The 20,534-nt window shown below is 38.6% G+C and overlaps 1 protein-coding gene across 2 annotated transcripts in view; it reads right to left on the bottom strand.

Moving 5' to 3' along the window:
• Positions 1-20,534, bottom strand: part of LOC134679036 (uncharacterized) — a 189,152-nt gene that overhangs the window by 18,448 nt on the left and 150,170 nt on the right. For both annotated transcript variants that reach the window (XM_063537844.1, XM_063537852.1), the window contains exon 8: positions 3,376-3,487. In XM_063537844.1, coding sequence (XP_063393914.1) covers positions 3,376-3,487 — 112 coding nt within the window. The remainder of the gene's footprint in view (positions 1-3,375; positions 3,488-20,534) is intronic.

Below are 20,534 nucleotides of genomic sequence, written 5' to 3' on the forward strand. Positions count from 1 at the left end.
CTTTCTAATGCTAAAAAAAACGGACTATACTGTATGAGCAAGATTTCCGCTGCACCTATTTATTTAGTACCTACTCTTTTAGTTGTAGTTTAAAGCTTTAATTTTTTGTTTATTATTGTAATATTGTAATGAAATGTAATGGGTTTATACCTTAATAAATATCATTTCTATTTTGATTGATTTACTTATATTTTAACCAATCTTTTCCAGTCGGTTACCTAATCTCCTTAATATCGCTTTCAACATCACTGGTAGACGATTTGCCGATACTAAGCGAGCTGGACTGCTCCCAATGCCCTAGTTTGTACGCCCCGGTGTGCACCAACAACGATCTGACGATCACCAACGAGTGCAGAGTACGATGCCTGAACGACAAGCTGAGCGAGATAAATAAGCCCCACGTTCATGTAGTCTAGTGAGTTTTCAGTTTATATATATTGTCCTCAGTGGCGTAGCTAGCATGGGTGGTACCCGGTGCGGAAATTGTGGGTGTCACCCCAAAATTCAATCAAAATTGTAAAATATATTTAAAAAGAGTAATTGTAATTTATGTTAAATAGCTTAGGATTTACTCCATCGCTTTCATTTTACATGATTTTACGAATTTTTATAGGTGGCACTACTGATGTTCACGGTCGGGTGTCACCCCTAGATGGGTGACACCCGGGGCGGACCGCCCCCGCCGCCCCACCTAGCTACGCCACTGATTGTCCTGTCCTGCCCTGTCCTGGTAGCTATTAGATCACTACCTGGTCACAGGATAATTAATATGTACTAGGTACAGAAGATTCACTCTCTAACAAAATGCGTCTGTTACGATTACAGACGCGGAACAGATATGACCGCATTGACCGCGTCAACGCCACGCGCGGCCTAAGGCTTTGGCTATAGCCACCAAAGTGTGGGACGGATGTACTTGCAGCTACTTGTTGCGACGCGACGAAATCGCGGAGTGAGCCACGCCTGACCTGGTAAAGGGTTCAAATAAAAGTTGGAATTAACTCCAATGTTGTTGAATTGAATTTATGTGCTTAGATTAAATGTTCTTTTATTAACTTTCAATTAAGCACTGTTTATTTCAATCGCGAAGTTATTTATTTTACAATTTTTTTACAGTTATGGCGTTTGCGTGAATACTATCCAGGAAATAGGCGTACCAGATGGGTGGGCGAATTTATGGTAGGGTGGTTCAAAAAACATTTTTATTTATTTTCCAACGGGGCACCCCCTTATTTTGTTACACTTATTATGTGCCGCTTCTTCTAGCTAGAGTTTGATTTTTTCCCCTACAAACGTGAACCACCCTAGTGAATGGTGGTGGGTAATAACTTTTATGTTTAACACGGTAGAAATTAATAAAGTGTCTGTAATGAGTCTTTATTTAATAATCTTTTAATTTAAAACAACACTAACCTCCAATGTTTACCAATTTCTGTAATTTTTAACAAAACGTAAAAAAATATATTTTATTTTAATCAACATAAGATCATTTCAATGATATTAATTAGAAAAAGTTATCGCAAGTAACTTTTGGTATATTTTTCACTGATTTCATAAGCATAAGTCTTCATGGCATTTTTAAGGATTTTTTGTACAACGAATTATCCACGTTATGATAGCCATTTCTATGACGTCTGTTAGCCAAGAGCCCTCATCGGTATTTTTTTGATATTTATATACCATCTGTACAAAATATTACTATAAAAAAAATTGACCTCATAATTCAACGTAAACACGCTATCCGCTTTGCCCGATCCATTTTGCCCAATCAGTCAGGTTACGAAATTAAGAATGTTTGAAAATTAACCGTTGCTTTGTTTTAAAAGAAATTCATTGTAAAAGGAAGATATTTTATTAAGCAATAGAAGCATCTTGCATTAAAATTCGAGATCATTATTATGACAAGATGACAGACAATGGTCTTACCTTTCAAAATCGAATATTTTACACTAAAAACACGTTTTGAATCGTCACCGCAGACGCTTGCAGCGAGCGCCTTATGACGTTTGCCGCTCACAGAGTGAAGGATCCTGGCGGCCTAGCACGGTCGCGTTTTTATCCCTTGTCACCATGCCTGTCACGTTCTAACAAGTATGTAAGTGCGAAAGGGACGCGCATAGTGATAGTCGATAAAAATGGAACCGTGCTGCCCCCGCTGAACGTCATATAGCCGCGTGGTGTGACAAACACGAATAGTTTAGGATTGGGAGGCCGAATTAGCTTTGCCTGGGGTGTTCGCTTTACCCGACCTTCCCCTACATACCTAATATCCTACAGCCTTCTTGCATAAAAATATATGTATGTATTGAAAAATAATAAAATTCTGACCCAACATTATAATATATTGATTGGCAGATATAAAAACATAAAACATAAACATAGTTAAATCATATTATTCATCTTTACAAATTCAGGTTAACTAGTTATACACAAAAAATATGTTAATGCACTGTATAGGTATAGAATTAAAAGAATAAGGAGTGCCTTTCCTGTAGTTGGCCTGATTTCTACACTAGGCGATGCCTGTCCTGTAGGAAACCAGCTTACATCCGAGTTACAAATACATAGGCGCGAATTGGTACAGAAAGCAATGTGTTTTACTTACTTAGGCCCACTTGCGCCATCCCACTAACCCGGGGTTAAGCAGTTAAACCTAATAGCCTAATGTCAAATTGTACTGGTAATCATGGTAACTCTAGGTTTAACCGGTTATCCCTGGGTTAGTAGAATGGTGCAAGTGGGCCTTACTAAGCTAAATCTAAATATTAAACTAGTCCAAGGTAAAGAAACAGAGATACAGAGGTTATTTAACTAAGATATATAAAGTCTAAGAAAAAACTGCACGGCTGAATTAGATGGCGTCGTATGGGGCCATATGTTTTATACTACACGTATAAGTATAACGCCATCTATATTAGCTCGAATGTGCGAGAGTGATAGAGGGTCAGCTAGGCTAGATAACGAAATTTCAATTTTTGTTTCATGGGAGGCCTTCATTAACCAATCATAGAATTGTTGTTGGCTTCTAGAATGAAGTAGCGCTCCCCAGCGTACGTCACTAGTTATCTTTCAACGTTATACTTCGTCTTAAATACTCACACTTCGTCGCAGTCCATGAGGCCTCGGAACCGTATCCAGTAGTTGTCTATCTCGTTGTTGGCTTCTAGAATGAAGTAGCGCTCCCCAGCGTACGTCACTAGTTATCTTTCAACGTTATACTTCGTCTTAAATACTCACACTTCGTCGCAGTCCATGAGGCCTCGGAACCGTATCCAGTAGCTGTCTATCTCGTTGTTGGCTTCTAGAATGAAGTAGCGCTCCCCAGCGTACGTCACTAGTTATCTTTCAACGTTATACTTCGTCTTAAATACTCACACTTCGTCGCAGTCCATGAGGCCTCGGAACCGTATCCAGTAGTTGTCGATCTCGTTGTTGGCTTCTAGAATGAAGTCGTAGCGCTCCCCAGCGTACGTCACTAGCGATGTTGCTGAAACCAAAATATATATATATGAAATCTTGCGTGGAATAGGTAATACCTACTGTAAACTAATTAATATCATTTAGGCCAGACCGCGCAAGTGAGGGCTCATTTAAGTGGTCGGACTATACATGGTAATTGGCCACTCTGAACAAGAAGACTTCTATTAGCTTGTTTTTTCCGCCTTACTATGGAAAGGCCAATAACTATAGCAATGACCCTATTTTAACTCTGTAATTAGGGTTTGCACGACGGATCCGAAATGTATGGGAAGATCCGCGGATCCGGATCCAGATCCGGATAATTTCATACATTTCGGATCCGGATTGCAAACCCTATCTGTAATGTAATAAACTACAGTGGAAAGTAGCCCACTTCTATAAGCAGACACTGTTGTAGAGTTAGACCAAGAAAAGTCTGCAGCGATTTTGATAGACCACGCAGTACAAGTGTTGCGCAGTTATACGTCATAATTTCATAGAAGTTTGACGTTTGAAGTAACACTTGCACTGCGTGGGCTATCAAAATCGCTGCAACCTTTTCTTGGGCTAACTCTAATATAATGCAAATTTAAACATAAACAATGAGCTATACCAGGAACATAGTTAATTAAAACTCTTCGAACATAAATTTTATTACAAGTAGTTAACTCTTCATTAAAAACAAATTGAATTTAAATTACCCTTAAGCGGAGCTGAATATCTGACATTAAAAGTTAAAAGTTGGAATGCTAATAGCGATAGAACCTTTATTCCTCATTTTAAGGTGACGTACAGTCACCTGCAATAATATGTTACACAACAAAGGCCCTAAAAATATCTGACACGATCTTATTTGTAGAGCCATAAGAGCGTGTCACATATTTTTGCGGCCTTCGAAGAGTAACATATTATTGCAGGTGACTGTACAGCTTGGCAAAAAAGAGTAGAAATTATAAAGTGGCAACACTGTAGTGTCGTCCCTTTCAAACCAATATGTTTAAGAGCCCTTCAACGTGCACACTAGCGCCACAGCTAAATAATCGAGATTATTTAAATTTAACGAAATATATTGAAAAAAGGGGGCCGCTACGTACTGTATTTAAGTACCTTTTTAATACCTACATCAAACTAGTTTTTATGTTTATGTTGTATCGTGAACGTAATTTACTTTCTATGCATCTCGCTCGTACTGAAATATTAGTGCGAAAGAGATATATAGAAAGTAAATTACTTTCACGATAGCGTTTATGTCAATGCCAAACTGATGGTAGCCGTACTGAACTCACAGCGCCTTAATCTACCTTTCTAATAGGTATACCTATTTAAATTTCTTTGGCTAATTAAGCGAGACAGTGCTCTGGGGAAACTAAACAAGTCAACTTGCCGGTCAAGTTGGCTTGTTCCAGTAACTTGAACGCTCCTTGGGAATTTCTCCGAAAGACGCGAGACGGTTTGTCACAGATCACATACGCAATATACACTCCACTAACTTACTCAATGTAAAGTATGTATCTGTACTTATTTTTTTTTATTTTTATTTTTTAATATGAACTTACAGTTTGTCTATGGTTTAAAATATTTAAATGGAGGTAGACGATAATTTAACGTATAACCTACCCGCATTTATTAAAGTATGAATATTTTGAAGTTAGCAGGCATAAGAACCAGGCCTTCGTTGGTACAGGTATCTTGTAATATTCTTTTCACCACACCAGCTCGAAAAGGCTTACTTTGCACTTCAAGAACTGATAGCAAAGTTGCATTTTATTCACATGGGAGGCAAAGTAATCAAATGCAAATTTTGAGTTGTTTTCTTATGTTGGCTGGTAGAATTGACTTTTAAATGATGATTATGGATGACAAATATTTAATAACATTCATTTGGATTTGATTTGGTTTGATTTTGTTTGATATTTTACATTTAATATTTGCCTCGGGTTGGTGTGGTGAAAAACTTTGTGTTTCACTCGGGGGCAAATTTTGTTTAACCCTCGTGCTTTAAAACCCTCGCAACGCTCAAGATTCCATTTTTCGAACCACTCGCTATGCTCGTTGTTCAATTTTGGAATCTTTCGCTTGCTCGGGTATCAATATTAGCACGAGCGGTTAAACAACAACTTTGCCCCCGAGTGAAACAAATAACTATTCTTTTCGCGTGACTCTCATAAATCTCATAATTATTGGTGCAATCTGTCCTGTGGGCCAAAGTGGCAATCGTTGATAAAAAACGTCATACAAACCTAAGGTATGGAAATAGTCACGTGACTTCTAGTAGCGTCACTAGAGTCTGTCATCCCTATACATTTTTTTTTTCATTTTTGAATTATCGCCAAGTGGGGAACCAATGATACAGAAGTTAAAGCCAAAGGATCTATCTTCGTGCGTGGATATTGTGAGTGTTGCGTGTCGGACTATTGACAATAATTAACATTATGTGTGGTGGGTGGTTTGAAAATGCGATGTCTACCCCAAACTTTCCCATACACTTTTCGTCGGGTAGATGCACAAATCTCTGTTTTGACATTTTGCTGGGACATCAGTCAGCCGCGACCACGACCAGTGAAACCCGTGTCGACACGTCGGTAAAGATAATTGAATAAAATTCGCGTTAGACCCGTCTGTAATTAAAATATTATATTTTTGTTCCGATTGGCATTTTTTTGTCAATCTGACACAAATCAACCTCGTCCTAAAGTAAGCTCAATAAGGCTTGTGTTATGAGGAAATAGCATGGTATAATAATATACTCCGCCTGGTACTCTCTTCCCGCCTTTTCTAGGTCACCTGACTGACACAAGCCTACGTCATCATGCGACAGCGCTATATGATAATATGCGATAGCGCTATATATAGCGGCCATGTTATTGTGACGTAGGCTTGTATCACTCTGGGAAGAGAAGACCATGTTTTATTAGACTATGAGGAAATAGATAAATTCTGGAATACATCTATGACATAGATTCTATGTATTTAACATCTATAACTCAGGAACAAAATGGCTGTGATAAACCATAGACCTAGTATTACACAGATGAGCTATACGCGTGCCTCCGTGAGGGACAAAACATCCGCAAAGCGACAATATTAAAAACACGTTTTAACATTCCTGACAACATAATTCGGTCGGGTTATTTGTTGCCCACCATAAACCATACTAAATTTTTGGTGGGGAACAAACAAAAAGTGTGACTGTGACAAGGACAAGCAATAATACCGCTTTCTCTGCTACTCCTACTGAAATTTCCATAAGTGCATCTCGTTCGGCCGTTTGGCCCCTGCCCCGTGTCATCTCTATATTATTGTACCTATATGGTGATAAACACACAAACAAATGCCTAGGAGGCCGTCACTAAGCAACATGAGAGCAAATATGAAAGAGCTTTTGACTTATGTGGATTCGTGGATTCTATAGAAAGATAGTCTCTGGTTGAAACATAGCAAGATACGAAATCCCTAGTCGTTGGAGATAAATGCCATTTAAAGATATTTCTGTATTGGACTTGTATTCGAAACATCTTGGAAATGCAGTTTTATTTAAAAGTTAAGTTTAATTTGCATTGCTGAAACTTTTGCCTTTCTAATATTAAGTCTGCTCATAGTGTTTAAAACTTTCAATACTTTTATCAGGCTGTTTAAAAACTAAAAACAACTTTAATTATCACTTTTAATAAAACAAAGTCCCCCGCCGCATATGTCTGTATGTATGTATGTTCGCGATAAACTCCAAAACTATTTAATTATTATTTTAAAACGTAACAAATATAAGAGCCTCGATAGAGAGTACCATTTTATATCATTTGAAGTTGAAACTCTAGGTCCATGGGGTCCTAGCGCGTATAAGTTGTTCGCGGAAATCGCGAAACGTCTGGTTGACGTAACTGGTGACCGAAGAGCTGGCGGTTACCTCGCACACCGTATTCAGCATTGCGATACAGCGAGGAAATGCCGCCAGCATCCTTGACACAATTCCACAGGGGCCTATTTTAGATTAAAGCTAGTTATTAATTTCGTTTCGAAGTACCACTGTATATACATTGTATGTAAATAAATGATTTTCCACTTCATGGATTTGCTTACATTGCTTCAAAATTAGTTTTGCTCTCGCATCACGTAAAAGCATTATAACATTTAATGTTGCTTTTCCACGTGTGAGAAATGAGAGTGCGCATCACAGCAGACAAACTGAATTATGTATGTATGTCAGAATTGTCAGACAAACTCAATTATGATCCTCCTTGAACTTTTATAAATGACAAACATATTTTATAAGTTTTATAGAGTTAGATCAAGAAAAGATTGCAACGATTTACATTCTTGGGATTAGGTAGTTGCCAGGCTCCCAAGAGCTGTAGCAAAATCCGGGACAAAGTGAGGAGAGGAAGGACTGAATAATCATGATTTTTTGTACAATAATTAGGTACAGAATAAAAATTAATTTAATACCTATTACGTTGGGAACAAATAAAAACCTATTACGATAAATAAACAAATTAAAAGTAACGTCATAAGCACGGCTCTTACTCAGCATAATTACAATAAAATAATGAAAACATTTTCATAAAGGAACGCAAGATTATCAAGAACCTTAACAATTTCAAATTAATTCCGAGAATCCGAGATACAAAGTCGACGATTCGTTAACGTAAATCTCGGAGCTTTGTTAATTTATACACCGTACAGTCAACGTCAAATTATATGTTTACAGTTTTAGGGTTCCGTACCCAAAGGGTATAAACGGGACCCTGTTACTAAGACTCTACTGTCCGTCCGTCCGTTCGTCTGTCACCAGGCTGTATCTCATGAACCATGATAGTGTTTCTGTTGCCGCTATAACAACAAATACTAAAAACAGAATATAATAAATATTTCAGTGGGGCCCTTATACAACAAACGTGATTTTTTGCCGTTTTTTGCGTAGGTCGGACCATTTAAATAAATAGATCAAGTTCTATGTATGTATAAACGTTTTCAAACAATAAGAATAGCTTAAACAGTTCCATTCAGAAGTTGCCAGTGTTTAAATTCAGCAACAAAACCTCTCGAACACGTCGGTGGAATACCTTCAGTTGGAGTATATTGAGTTTCACTTGCAGAGGTTTAAGGAGACTGACATGTGTACGGAGCCGCGTTTCGTCACGGCCCGCGGTTAGTTTACGAATCATACTGTAGGTGGCGTTGTTCCTTGTAAAGACTATCCTAAATCACGCTATTAATTTTTTTCTTGAGATTATGACCCATAAGTTGCCAGTGTGTTCAAACTCGGCAACAAAACCTCTCGAACACGGCGGTGGAATACCTTCAGTTGGAGTATATTGAGTTTCACTTGCAGAGGTTTAAGGAGACTGACATGTGTACGGAGCCGCGTTTCGTCACGGCCCGCGGTTAGTTTATGAATCATACTGTAGGTGTCGTTGTTCCTTGTAGAGAGTATCCTAAATCACGCTATTAAGATTTTTCTTGAGATTATGACCCAGAAGCGGTGTTCATACATAATTATACATACATGGATATCACAAAATACCTAAAGACTGGTTTCAGTTCAGTTCGTGGTGGGATCATTATACATACATGAATATCCATAACTCGGCAACAAAGGTCGCCATCGAAGCTTGTATAATCGAACTATCGAAGAGGCCCTTCCGCGAAAAACGAAACATATTATTTCTTAATCTGCCTTTATATCGCTCGTACATTCAAGAGCTATAGAGGCAGATAACGTTTTTGGGTTTTAGAATGTTATTTATAATTACAGTTAGACCTCACTGACGTTAAATGGTAAAACGCTGCAACTCAAGTTACAGCGTTTTAAGTTGCCTTGGATCAAATGATTCCTTTTATGTTCTTCATCATCCCCTTTTTTCAGATTTTTGATATCTCTTTTAATTAAGTCTGTAGAAAATTGCCAAAACGCGGCAACTATAGGCTAAGCATACCAAAACATTGTAACAAGAGTTAACGCGTGTTTATTTCTGTGTCGTGTTAATACATCATAACATAAGAGTAAAGCAGAACGCTGTAAATGCTATATGCAGCGTTCAGCTTGCATTATAATATTGTTAAATCTATGCTCTTAAGCATAGAATACGCCAAAACGCGGCAAGAGACTGAAAAAATGAAAGTAATACCGTTTATCAAACTTGAAAATAAAAAAAATTGAACTACCTATTTTTTCTTTTTAATTACGTATCCATTTTAAAAATTACACTTACTATGTTTTCTTTTTTCAATGAATCACTTTATGAGTTAAAATCTTATGGGCAAAACGCTGCAACTAGGAAATTATTGTGGCAACATGATGTAACTATGGAGTTACATCGTTTTCCTAAGAACTTCTGTAGGTTATTTTTTGTTGCATCTTATGAGTCATCTCAATTTGCAAACGCTCGATCGCACAACGGTACAGCTGTAGGTACGTGTGTGTTGCAGCTGAGGCCACGGGTATTTTAACCAGGCAAACTAAGTTCCAGTTTCGGACAGACGGGCTATGCGAGGCCTCTCATATGGCTTTCTGGAGTATGTTCGCAAATAGCTTATGGAACTTTAAAAGTAAAATATTTTAAGGTAATAATGTTTGAAGGAAAACCGATAGGACGCCGCCCGGTCGGTCGACCTAGGTATCGATGGGCGGATGTGGTGGACGCTGATCTACGCGAGCTCCGGGTTGAGAACTGGCGAGAAACGGCACAGGACCGGGATCAGTGGCGAGCAGTCGTGTTGGAAGCCAAGACACACTTTGGGTCGCTGCGCCAGAGTAAGTAAGTAATAAGATACTATGAAGTTTCTTCAATAGGTACAATGCTATAAAGCGTACCCCTATACAGCAGTTATCTAACACGCCTCTATTGTCAAAGTGTTAATACCTAGTATATATTTAGATAATTAATAGTATTGTACCTACTGCGGGTACAGGAGTTAAATTTCGGTCGTGTACGATAGTTAATTGGCGCGGAGCATCAGATTTCGCTATAAACAATTTTGCCATGTAAAAATGAAATGATATGATAGCACTGTAAAATGTCTGGGGCCAAATTCGACATGTACAACTGTCAGATTTCGCATCCACGTCAAATCAACAGTTGATTTTATTGCATACTGAGTGTTGATTCCATCAACGGTGGATAATATCATTTGGTACAACCAAAACTCATCTCTAAACTAAGGGTGGTTCGGTTTGGTTTGCTTGTCACCCTAACTGTGGATTGTTAATGTCAAATTGTGACATTGTACGTATTCGAGAACTTATGATTTTTCCCACATCAACGGGAGATCAACACGATACGTCAAACGTCGCTTGTCGAATAGGGGTCCTGATTATGTTTATTTCTCATCAAACGAGCGCAAAGCGCGAGCGAAGAGTCTCTCTTTCAACTTGGGCAAAAATGTTATCGTACCTGAAATGTTGCATTTTCCTACAGATACTCGTGAAATTTTGTAAGCAGGCCGCGTAGCCAACATGCCGCTTTGTAGATATCGAAACGCACCTGTCACTGTCGCACTAATATGAAAGAGTGATAGACAGACACAAAGCGTTTTGTTGCCGAAGCGACAGCGATTGTCACCTTTGCTTTTTTGACTATTATGCAGAGAGAGACTCGCGAAGTATACAACTCACAGAGCTACTAGTTCTTGAACTTCCCTGACTGCTGTAAAACAATTAAATACCGGGTGTGGCCTGTAACACGAGCAAATAATTAAAACACAGATTGTACTACTCAAACGGTGACACTTTTGTTCAACAACTTTTAAAAATTATGAAGTATTTAGACTCCCTAGTTTTCATACAAAATAAATATTATCATCAATGGACGCCATCGCCACACCATTCACACATCATTCATCACTCATTCACACATTATCATTGTGATTGACGTTGCTTGTCACGCCTTAAACATAACAAAATTCGCAATACATTGCGTCTTAGAATAAAATTTAAAGTGTATTAAAATGCAAACTACAAGTTATTTTTAAAAGTCGCTGAACAAATGTTGGTCAGTATGAGGAGTACAGCCTACGGTTGAATTTTTTGCTCATATTATAGGCCACACCCGGTATATTAAACGAACCGGCCTATTCATTCCCCCGTAGCAAGGAAGCGTGTTAAAACTTTAACCTTTAGCAGAAACTTGAATACCCAGTTAGTTAGCGGGGCCTTGATCTTTCAAACAATGCTGACAACTTCTAATTGCCGTCGTTAAGACATTGAATTGTACAGTCAGAATCAAATAGACAGGGACGGCCAAAGTGGCCAAAAATACCGGGACACACGTTAACGGAGGTGTAATAAAAGTCGTTTAGGTCTTCATTCAACTCCATCAAATATCACTTTTTACTATGTAAGTAGAACTAGATTAAAAAAAATTAGATTAATCTGTGAGGGCGATTGAGCACTACAATGAATTTTACTGTCCGGCAGTCCGAGTTTTCATGGTCCGATATGACATGAAAAAAACGGATGATTGACTTGTGCACTTGTCATTCTTTTTACTCGCAGATGCGGTGCAGTGGCATGGAAAAAACGGATAATTGGCTTGTGCACTTGTCCGTCTTTTTACTAAAACCCCTAGCCCGCCCCCGCCCGGCCAAGTCATGAATAATAATTCCAAACGCAGTGCACAAGCATAAACACGTTTTTCATAGCTGTCTTCTCGGACCGGAAAAAACTGTCCGGAATGGGAAAAAGTAAAATGTCGGACGGTAAAATTACGTCTAGTGCACAAGCTACTATATACATAAAAACTCGGACTGCCGGACAGTAAAATTCATTGTAGTGCACAATCGCCCTAAGTTGAGAAGTGATGAGTTTCTAAGGTACCTAACAAACATTAAAAAACGCGCCAAGTGTGAGTCGGACTCGCGGACGAAGGGTTCCGTACAGTTACGCAAAAAAACCGCAAATAAATCACGTTTGCTGCATGAGAGCCCCACTTAAATATTTATTATATATTATGTATAACAGAAATACATCATCTGAGAAAAATTCCACTGTCTAGCTATCACGGTTCATTAGATACAACCTGGTGACAGACAGACGGACAGCGGAGTCGTAGTAATAGGGTCCCTTCTTTACCCTTTCGGTACGGAACCCTAAACCCTAAAAAGGAACCCACAATCGAATTGAGAACATCCTCCACTTGGAATTTTGAAGTCGGTTAAAAAGACGCTTTGTCAACTATTGCCATTTTTAGGGTTCCGTACCCAAAGGGTAAAACGGGACCCTATTACTAAGACTCTGCTGTCCGTCCGTCCGTCCGTCCGTCCGTCTGTCACCAGGATGTATCTCACAGACCGTGATAGCAAGACAGTTGAAATTTTCACAGAGCTATAACAACAAATGCTAAAAACAGAAGGAATTTTGAAGTCGGTTAAAAAGACGCTTTGTCAACTATTGCCATTTTTAGGGTTCCGTACCCAAAGGGTAAAACGGGACCCTATTACTAAGACTCTGCTGTCCGTCCGTCCGTCCGTCCGTCCGTCTGTCACCAGGATGTATCTCACAGACCGTGATAGCAAGACAGTTGAAATTTTCACAGAGCTATAACAACAAATGCTAAAAACAGAATAAAATGAAAGTTTAAGTGGGGCTCCATACAACAAACGTGAATTTTGACCGCAGTTAAGCAACGTCGGGCGGGGTCAGTACTTGGATGGGTGACCGTTTTTTTTTGCCTTTTCATTGCATTATGGTACGGAACCCTTCGTGCGCGAGTCCGACTCGCACTTGCCCGGTTTTTGGTACCTATTATCATGCGACAACCACGTCCATCACAAAACCGCTGGACTAGAACAACCAGATAAAGTAAGTACCATCGCCCACACTGTTAACTGTCCATAAACCTTATTACAAAAGGCATTAGGTCCACCGATGGATAGTTTAGATTGTTGCTGTTTGTACCTAAACGATGTCCTCCATACAAGTCATACAATACAACCTTAAAGTGGACTATAATATTTTTCAGCGCCGCTAACTATCTGCCGTACCTATTCGAACTTCAAGATATTCACAAGAGACGACACGTACTAGATCCATTCTAGATACGTTATAGTTTAGATATCAACTAGTTCTCTTTTGCAGCGCAATTCGGGCAACCAATGTCACTTTTACGTTAGATAGCGTAAGATATCTATTAGATGTGACTTGGATCTCTAAGTCATATCCTGATGAAATCGTTTAAGAGTATCTCCAGAATCGCGCAAATGCCAAATTTGACAGGTTAGATCTTAAATATATCGTTATCGTATCTTGGTGATGTCTAAAAGATATCTAATAGATGTCTATTTCAAAATCCGAATCGGGCCCTATATGTGGCTTTCCATAGAGAAGGGACCTTATGCACATGGAGCATGAGGATCCTTTAGGCATGGATCGCCACATATTTCGTTACTGACGTAACTCCTACGTGTTTGAAATCACATTGACTCCGACACGTTAAAAATTCAATCCCACCCCGCCAGAATACAAATGTATTAATTAAAAGAAAACCTCGAAGCCAAGCGTCGCATGTTAAAACTCTGATATCACGAAATATCCAGGATCAATGTTAGGTAATGTCAACCGGGGTAGTTGCAACTATGGGGTGATTGCGTCTATTTGATTACTAAAGGTAGTCATAAAAGCCTGAGCCGCTTGCAGAATAAAACATAACAGAGAGCGAGAAAGCGTTCCGACCAATCGTATTCGAGAAATACGAAATATGAAGATGCAATAAGTAACACTAAAGAACACTGTTAAGTATATCAATATTAGTATGTCTTTCCCGTCACGGAACAATGGTATTCCGGACCTTTGGGAGGCGAGCGCGGAGCCGAAGCCAACAGGTAGAGGCCCTTTTGACACTTTAATGAAGTAAGGGGTACACCGAGCGGATGCTGCCCTTGCCCGTGTCATGGAAAGCACGCAGTGTAAGAACTATTATTGAGAGTTGATGGGATCTAAAATGAACTGGGTTATTGGGTGAAAGCGTTGGACTAAGTACATATCAGTTTTATTATAATATAATCTAGAACACTAACCATGGTTTTAACCACAATATATCGACGAAAATAAGAATGTATACCGTAAAACGGGGTGAGTAGGTTTCGCGGGGAGAGTTGGGTTATGAATGGGGAGAGAAGGTTTGAGAGGGGGGTGAGCAGGGCTTTTAAGGTTACTGCTACAAAAATAATGTATTCCAATGTAAAATGGGGCTATAGTATACGCATAATAAAAAAAAATCGATCCAACAATCTTCCAAAATCATCTTTGTATGAAAAACCCTCTCACCCCAAATACGAGACACGAGGCAGGGTCAGTTTTCACATGTAAAAATAAAATTGTATCGAGGTTTGAAAGTCAAATTTCACCCAACCCATTTTACCATACTTAAAAGGTTTTGTAAAGTCAGGTAACCTATCAAAATAGCATCACTTAGAGTCACTAAAAGTTTTAATTACAACCTGTTAGTCTTCATACAATGTGACATACATTTTGTAAGACGCTTTGACCTCTGCTTAACGACATCCCACTTTAATAGTCTCATATGGCTCACACGGATGTTACAAAGTATCTATTTGACACTAATTTGGAATTTAATTGATAAACACACAAATGCTCTCACCGGGATTCGAACCAGCTAGTAAGCCGTTGTGTAAACTTAATACAGGACGTCGAAAATCGCCTGAATCGCTTCGGGAAAAGGATGGTACGGCCGTGCGTGTTTGTTTTGCTCGACTTGGCGGGGGCACTGCCGTGCCCCCAGATCAGTAACTAACCCACGTCACAGAATAAATAATAGTACTAGGTACAGAAGACTCACTCTCTAACAAAACGCGTCTGTTACGATCAGCACAAATATGGCCGCTAGGTGGCGACAGCGCCACGCGCGGCTTATGGCTTTCCTCAAAATTGGGGTGGAACGGATGTACTTTTAGCTAACTGTAGCAAAGCGACGAAATCGCGGAGTGAGCCACGCCTGGCCACGTTAAAAATCCAAATCGTACAAACGTATTAACTAAATGAAAACGCTTCACCCGCATGTTAAGGCTCCTCTTCACGTTGGGCCAACGCCAACGCCAACGAGGGACGCATTTATGCGTTAGAGGGAGCAAGTGATATTGCTATCTCATTCTACCGCATGGCTGCGTCCCTCGTTGGCGTTGGCCCAACGTGAAGAGAAGCCTTTAAACCCCCGTTTCTTTCAGCGATGCTCCGGCTCATCCCATTTTCGGCATTTACATATTCAAATGTCCAGGAAGGATCAAAGCGGGGATCCGGCTCGGGAAAACCAGAGACGCATAAATTGTAAAGACTGAAAAGCTCATTTAGCTAGTAATATCTGTGAGACCGAGCTTTGCTCGGAAAACGTATAAAAACTCAACAATGCGCGTTTTCCCAGAAGACCTAAGGTCGCCTCCAGAAACTCGCGAACTAAAATGACATGAGTTTGACAAATAAAATGATACCAGGAATAGCAAAGAAAAAATAGTCACGGGTATATGTCGATAAAATGATATCGATAAGTAGGTAAGTAAGTGATTGCACTTACTACCCATGTCATAATTATAAAGGGGTCAGAAACGATTGCGATTTATATGAATGTGACGAGAAAAGGGTTGATTGGATTGTAAGATTGTAACGTTACCGATCAAATCAGGAGGTGCCGATGCGAAACTGACAAATTTCAATGTTAGTATGCAGGTTTGGGGGCAAGTTGTATATTTCAAGAGCTCGGTTGTCGCCATAAATGTAAAATTGGTGATTTAATTTTTTACATGTGGCCGGTAGATGACACAAATTAAATGAGAAATTAATCACATTATACGAAAAATTTCCCCGTTTGGACCGGCTTTTTCTTTGTAGGTATTTTGAGCCAAAATCACTGTTTCTATGTTATCACCTAACTTGTTACTCTAACTGTAAGTTTTCGTAACAAATAAAACAAAATAAAATATTTATTTAATTACAATATGTTTAAGTACATTACAATTACAATATCCTTGTATAAAATTGCACAATTTTCGAAATACCAAGTAACATTTGTAAAATAACTTAAACATACATTTTAACCGACCGCGCAACAGTCGCACCACTAGCGGTGAATTATCGCGATATTCTCTAATTCAAACTTTTTGAAAATATCGATATGAACAGCACTGGCCAAACTGTGGTATCATTTGTGCACATTGACCTGTCAATTTAGTTCGCGAGATTCTGGAGGCAACTGTAGCTAGATCGATTTTTCGCCCCCGGAAACCCCCATATTATTATAGCAAATTTCATCGAAATCGTTAGAGCCGTTTCTTAGAAATTTCTTAGAAATTTATTCTTATAAATAAATATACAAGAATTGCTCATTTAAAACTATAGATTAAAACAGAGCGTCGACATGCTGCCAGAAACAAAAAATAGATTAAGTCCCTACGTATAATAAAATAGATTTAAAAAAATTACACTATAGGTATGTTCTAGTGAATAAATAAGTCAGTATAAAAAAACCTTATTTAAAAATAGTAGGTAAATTTCATAATTTGGTTTTCATTGTTTTGGTAATATGTACTTATCAGATCAGGGAAATCCTGAAGAAAGGCCAGGTCAAGAGCACCCTAAACCGGCGAGCGTGTATGAGGAATGTTATGAATGTGAAGGAAGCGAAAGAGGTATGTCAGGATCGTAGCAAGTGGAAATCCGTGGTCTCTGCCTACCCCTCCGGGAAATAGGCGTGATTATATGTATGTATGTATGTATAAAAATCTGTAAAGGTTACTTATAAGCCGCCAAATGAAGGAAAAATGGGGGAAATAACTCGTGTATTAAACGTATTTTGCAATAGTATAGCTTTTATAAATATGGGTCCTTGCAGAAAGTGTATTAAATCTTTTTTGTAGACAATTTTATGTAGGTTATGTATGTAAAAGAACGGGCGATATGAGTTATTTAACTCAACTGTCTATAGCAATTGACGATCTTTATTATTTCCTGGTCTCTTTTAAAACGCTAAATTCGGTAAGCATTCGCTAAATTGAAGTAAGTGGGAAGTGAGGCGTTCCTGTTTGTTACAGTCGTTGACGTTTCGGAAGCGGCCGTTAGAGCAATAAGAGGGAAAACGTTTCTTTGACTGCTTTATACAAGGGAGTTTATATTAAATAGATGCTTAAGGGCTCATTTAGACGACGCGAGAACTCGCATGCATACATACATACATTACGGTTGTTGATCGGTCGGTTGAATTGGACATAAGCAACAGTCCGCAATGTAACTAAAATCGCATGCGATTTCGCGCGCCGTCTAAATCAGCCTTACGGCGCGATCCGGGAAGTGAATTAGAGATTAACTAGATACGATATAGTAAATACATGTGACGTCTCACGGGTAAAGGTACCTTATGGCGGTTGGCACTTGCGTTATAATTAACGCCGCTCCAATATTACTGCGGCGCTATGCGACGTAAGCGCCAGCCGCCATGAGGCACCTTTTTCCGTGGAACGTCACATATCTTCACTATTTCATATCTAGTGAATCTCTAATTCATTTCCCGAATCGCAGCGCCAGCCGCTATAAGGTCCTTTTTTCAGTGGAACGTCACATATCGTTACTATTTTATATCTATTGAGTATCTAATTCATTGCATTCCAGTGAATCGACTCGGTTTACGTGCTGTGAGGTCTATTCAGACAGGTACAGCAGCCAAAGGCTGCCCAATGGGTGAAGAATTTAGATATCGTATTGTAAATATTGTAATTGATAATTAGCGACTCTGTAAATGCCATACGAATAAATAAATAAATCTAATTCATTTCCCGAATCGAGCCGTTAGTCTTTGTTGCTTAGGTTGAAAAATTAAGTAGGTATTTATTATTTAATTGGTTTTGGTACAGACTTTGTTACCTGATACGCATATTTTGGTTTCGGAAGGGTGCCTTTTTCGGCTCGTACGTATGGGTAACCTTAAGATAGTATCGTTTATTTTACAGTAGATTTTTACGTAGGTACTTAAATATTTCATTTAATGTTTCATTTAAACCAAAACATGAATATCTTGACTGATTAATCTTGTGCCTTTAAACAAGCAATTTTTGTATGGATTTAACCTCTAGCCGCCCAGAGACCTATAAAAAGGTCTCCTGTTCCATTCTAAATTGAACTTTGTGTTGACAAAATAAAATTTCATTTTGCTTGGCAAGGTTTGACGCATGGGCGGCTAGAGGATATAATTATATAAGTATAATATTTCGGGGATCTCGGAAACGGCACTAACGATTTCGCTGAAATTTGCTATATGGGGGTTTTCGGGGGCGAAAAATCGATCTAGCTAGGTCTTATCTCTGGGAAAACGCACGCTCGTTGAGTTTTTATATATATTCCGAGCAAAGCTCGGTCTCCTAGATATTGTTATTTATTTACCTACGGTTTTTCTATTCCCACATCGGGCATGTTACCTTAAATAATAGAAATGGCCGAAGCGACATACAATCATCCATACCTATTTGATATTGTTGCCTCGAAAAACAAATAGGTAGTCAATATTTGTGTAGAATATTAGCGTATGTTTGCTGTCAGCACGTACCTAAGGGCCTGATTCGGATTTTGAAATAGATATCTATTAGATACCTTTTAGACATCAGCAAGATACGATAATGATATGTTTAAGATCTAACCCGTCAAATTTGACATTTGCGCGATTCTGGAGATACTCTTGAACGATTTCCACAGGATATGACTTAGAGATCCAATTCACATCTAATAGATATCTTACTCTATCTAACGTAAAAGTGACATTCACGCGTATTCGGGAAATGAGATAATCACAAGATCTAGAAACCATATAGAGATCAACTAGATTTACATTAGATATCTTACATTAGATAGAAGTCGTAACTTGTCGAAATCGTTCAAGAGGGCTTCCAGAATCGCGGAAACGTCAAATTTGACATATCTAGACACGCGGCAGCGTGTCAAGCCAAGTTCAAGCAAAGGAACTGCCTAGCCAGCGCCGAGTGTAATATTACACGAACCACTTGGTGCCACTTTTGACCCTTCTATAACTCAAAACATCTTTGACGTAAACACATAAAACTACGTGTGTTTAATTATATCCATAAGGATATCTAGAAGCCCAAATTTCATGAAGCTAGCTCAAACGGTTATAAAGGTATGAAGGTCAAAAAGTCGTAAATTTTAAGACTGACTTATGACTTATAGTACCTAAACCTAACCTACTTCCAGATGACCTAGAAGGATGAAATTTGGAATCCAGCTTGGTTATTGTGTGTAACCGTAGGAAAAAATCTAAAAATAAAATAAAGTTAAAAAATAGGGGGGGTCCCCATACAAAAAAAACACTTTTTATTGGGACTGACATATAAGTACCTAAACCTAACCTACTTCCAGACGACCTAGAAGGATGAAATTTGGAATCCAGCTCGGTTATTGTGTGTAACCGTAGGAAAAAATCTAAAAATAAAATAAAGTTTAAAAATAGGGGGGGGGGGTCCCCATACAAAAAAAACATTTTTTATTGGGACTGACATATAAGTACCTAAACCTAACCTACTTCCAGATGACCTAGAAGGATGAAATTTGGAATCCAGCTCGGTTATTGTGTGTAAGCGTAGGAAAAAATCTAAAAATAAAAAAAAGTTAAAGAATAGGGGGAGTCCCCATACAAAAAAATATTTTTTTATTGTAGCGTTGGAACCGTTACAAGCAGATATTTGAAACTACCCCAATATATGTATTATTATATTTGCTATATTAAAATAAAGTTTAGTCAAAAAATAAGTGGTGTCCCCATACAAAAAACTTGTAATACGCTCTAAACAACCGGCCAACGGTGTGTCGTCGGCGGCGCGCGGTACCACATAATTATACAAAGAACAGAAGTAAAAACCATCCCATCAAAAACATAAATGTAAAAAAGGAGAGCCAAGTTCAATACAAAAATTATGCTTGGCTGTGGGGTTCGCCGCAAAAAGAATGGAGATCTAAATGAGTACCAAGTTCTATGCAAAATCCAAATATGTATTTATAGGAACAAAATAACATTATAAACAAGTATTAAACTCTATTTCTTTGCTTTATTGGATACCTATAACAATTGCTG

Source organism: Cydia fagiglandana, chromosome 2 (assembly GCF_963556715.1).
Source record: "Cydia fagiglandana chromosome 2, ilCydFagi1.1, whole genome shotgun sequence".
In the NCBI taxonomy this organism is placed as follows: Eukaryota; Metazoa; Arthropoda; class Insecta; order Lepidoptera; family Tortricidae; genus Cydia; species Cydia fagiglandana.